This window comes from Cynara cardunculus (assembly GCF_001531365.2).
Source record: "Cynara cardunculus var. scolymus isolate 2C chromosome LG 7, CcrdV1, whole genome shotgun sequence".
Taxonomy (NCBI): Eukaryota; Viridiplantae; Streptophyta; class Magnoliopsida; order Asterales; family Asteraceae; genus Cynara; species Cynara cardunculus.
The window spans coordinates 5,238,050-5,241,309 of record NC_037534.1 but is presented as its reverse complement, the minus strand read 5'-3'; the positions used below and the strand labels follow the sequence as shown (position 1 = coordinate 5,241,309).

The 3,260-nt window shown below is 39.5% G+C and overlaps 2 protein-coding genes across 3 annotated transcripts in view; one reads left to right on the top strand and one right to left on the bottom strand.

The window, feature by feature from the left end:
- LOC112515705 (galactomannan galactosyltransferase 1-like) overlaps positions 1 to 999 on the top strand; it is a 4,525-nt gene extending 3,526 nt beyond the window's left edge. Inside the window, exon 2 of one of the 2 annotated variants that reach the window (XM_025122611.1) lies at positions 939 to 999. The gene's annotated coding sequence lies outside the window, so the exon portion shown is untranslated. Of the gene's footprint in view, positions 1 to 363; positions 433 to 938 lie in introns of those variants that run through there. The other variant, XM_025122610.1, reaches the window with a different exon arrangement.
- A 317-nt stretch (positions 1,000 to 1,316) lies between these two features.
- Positions 1,317 to 2,838, bottom strand: LOC112515897 (putative glycosyltransferase 7). The gene has a single exon (XM_025122861.1). The coding sequence runs from the start codon at positions 2,712 to 2,714 to the stop codon at positions 1,380 to 1,382; it is 1,335 nt and encodes a 444-aa protein (XP_024978629.1). The 5' UTR covers positions 2,715 to 2,838; the 3' UTR covers positions 1,317 to 1,379.
- Positions 2,839 to 3,260: the final 422 nt, after the last annotated feature.

Sequence of the window (3,260 nt, the reverse complement as noted above, 5' to 3'; positions counted from 1 at the left end):
TATATATATATATATATATAATTCGTTTTTTTATTTTAATAAGAAAAAGACAAAATGGAGGATAACAGACAAAAATACCCTTGGACTCAACTGGATCACTAGAATCTTAAGGAAGGGGACTCAATATATGCGAAAATTCGTACCAGAGGTACTAAATTTACATTTATTTTGATTTTGGGACCACTGTGAGTAGAAAGTGTAAATCACAAAGACCAAATCTGTAATTTACTTCATATACATATATAATTAATAATATTTTACAATAATGTTTTAAAATGATGTATATAGAGCTGATCCATTTCATTCCAGTCTGATAAATTCCAATTATTTTTAGTAATTGAAGAAAGTATTTACTTGGTGCAGATGGATGAGTGGAGACATATGCTTACCCCAGTTGGAAAAAGGCAAAAACATATGTTTTCCAGTCTATCGCTTTCTTTATTTTTGTATTTTTATTATTTATATATATATATATATGAAAAATAGGGTTTGCTACTTTTTTGCACATTTTTAATGATTTAATTTGATGAGTCTTTGTTGTCATCATTTTCATTTATTCAATATGTTTTGGTCAACTATCAATCAAGAAAACACAAACCTCATTAAATAAAGAATTACATTTTGGGGTCGTTTATCATACTTATCCGGTAAAATTTAACATTATTATTTACTTACCGGGTAAGATTTTAGTATACCAAAACGACATAGTATACAACAATTTACCCAGTAAGCGTTTACCATGGTAAGAGTCGTCGCCTTCACTTACCAGGTAAGACTCTTGATCCTTGTCTCATTCTTACCGGGTAAGATTCTTGGTCCTTACTATATTCATCCGGTGAGGTAATGTTGCTTGGTAAACGCTTACCCAGGTAAGCGTTTGGTAAACGGCCCCTTTGTCTTTGTGGTTTCATATTATGAGAGATTTTGTTCTTATTTAGGGACTCGGCTTGTTAAGAAGTGCAATCATAAGGGTACAAGAAAACCAAAAGCAAACCACATGGACAAAAAGAAAATGTAAAATAAGGATTGTTATCTAACCAACGAATATCTACAAAATTCAAGATGTTGGGTGGGAATATGAAGCACAAAGGGGAGCTTTCTTTGTAATCATGATTGTTGTTGAGAAAAAATGAATTTGATCCATCGGACGTGTTTGTTGTCACGGTGAAAACATTGGGACATTGTTTCTGATCAACAAAATTTGCTTAACGAGACTTAACCTTAAAAGTTACAGACAACTAGTCGATGCTACAACCGTGTTTATTACGATGATGATACATTCCTGTAACGATTAATATGACAATTATACCCTCAAACCCTAATTATTGTTGTAAACTTAACATTTTCACAAACAAGATACAACCAGCTATTTTACCCTCTTAAGCAGGATAATCGAACGGTAGAGGAACCACCGAGGCGGAATCACCTAGACTCGGGTGCACGAAACCATAGCTACGCAGCACTTGATTATCAGCAAAGTTCAATACCATCTGCATAGCATCCCAACAACCCTGCATAGTGTACAACTCGTTATGCCTGCCGCTACACGGCTGACACCCCGTGAAATGCGTCATAAACGGCCGTCTCCAACCATCCACGCCATACCTTGCACCTTCCAATTTCAAATACTCCTCCCACAGCGCAGAATAGCCTTCTCTCAGCTTTTCGGCATGCCGTCTCCTTAACCTGCGCTCCCGTTTCTCAACGCCGTTATATCTCGCCGTTATGTTCACCAATTTCCCCACGATTTCCATCCAGTACCCCTCGAAATAATACCCATCTTCCACGTATATTTTATTCCCCCATTTTTCTTTTTCTTTTAATAATAAATAAACTAGACCCGTTTGATCGTCGGATTCGGGGAAAAACTTGTCTTTGCARGTTTCCCTCAAGATTTYGCCCCATTTTTCGTAATTCGGAGTCTGAGGACCCATACCCGACCAAACATCCATGAAATCAAGAGMCCATTGACTGTTTCGGATCAAGAAAACGCCGGCGTTTAAGCTCGTCCAGCTTTTCTTCTCGTAGATCAGCTTGGGCCAGCCGTGAACGACGAAATTGTGGTTTTTATAACGTTGTAACGGTAACTTGAAATCCATGTCGGTGAAAACGGCATCGGAGTCGACCCACCAGATCCACTCGGCTTCCGGGTGGGCCAACATTGCGGCCCGAACCGACGGGATTTTGGCCCAGTAGGTGAACATTTTAGGATGGAATTGTACGTTGTTGTAGAAGATATCGTAGCCGTGGATCCGACAGTAATCTACTTTGTTCTTGAAAAACCTTAATAGCAAATGATCGCCGATCGGGTTCTGGCATGGGTTGGGTTGTGACCCGGTTATTAACAAGACCCGTTCCTCTAGACCCGGTAGGAATGAAGGGTGCAGCCATAGCCATTCTCGTCTCTTCTCGTCCCAATTCTCGATGGGTTTGTTGATGGTGTATGTGAGATCCGGGTCGTCGTAGAATGTCGGTTCGGGTGGATCGTGGGTCAAGTTAAACCGTCGAACGGTAACGGTAGTATTCCGGATTCCACCGGAAAATATTCTGAAACTATTAATAGACCCGGTTCTGTAATTGGTAATCCGGTGACGGTGGATGGTACTGAAGCTGATTCCCGGCCAGAACGCCCATAGTAGTATCAGAGATACGGTGGTTCCGGCGATGATCGGAATTCCGTTGGCTGCAAACGATGAACCTCTCCGGTTCGGCATTGTGGGAAATTGAATTGAGAGAGTGAATGGACACCATTTTAACTAAGGGGGATTTCGTTCAGTTTCTCTCTCTGAGTGACGGAATTAACCGGTGGAGGTGACGTCCGGTGAGATGGAATGAAGTGTCGTGCAGAAATGCCCAAAGGAATCTTAGATCAGCTTTGAAGAAAAATGGAAGGGACGGTGTGAAATCGGAGATAACTCCAAATAGGGTTTCTATATTTAGGAGAGATTGCAAAGGGGGATTAAGCGATAAGAGTGAGGAATGTCTTTAATGGTATCGGCGCCTAGAAACTTTTCTGGTTGTGGAAAGCTTCCAGCAGGACCTCCATAGCCGTAGTGAATATGGTTTGTATGTGTTTGATTGCATGGTTGACACGTGTCCAGAAAACTGAACCCACAATTAAAATAAAGAGTAAATTATGTTCGTGATAACACATAAAAACTTTTGAACGAAAATGAGTAAGTATTTGAATTATTTTTTTTAATAGAAAGACATTAAACTTTCGGTTTATGAATGATTAAGATTCTGATTTTTTTAAATAA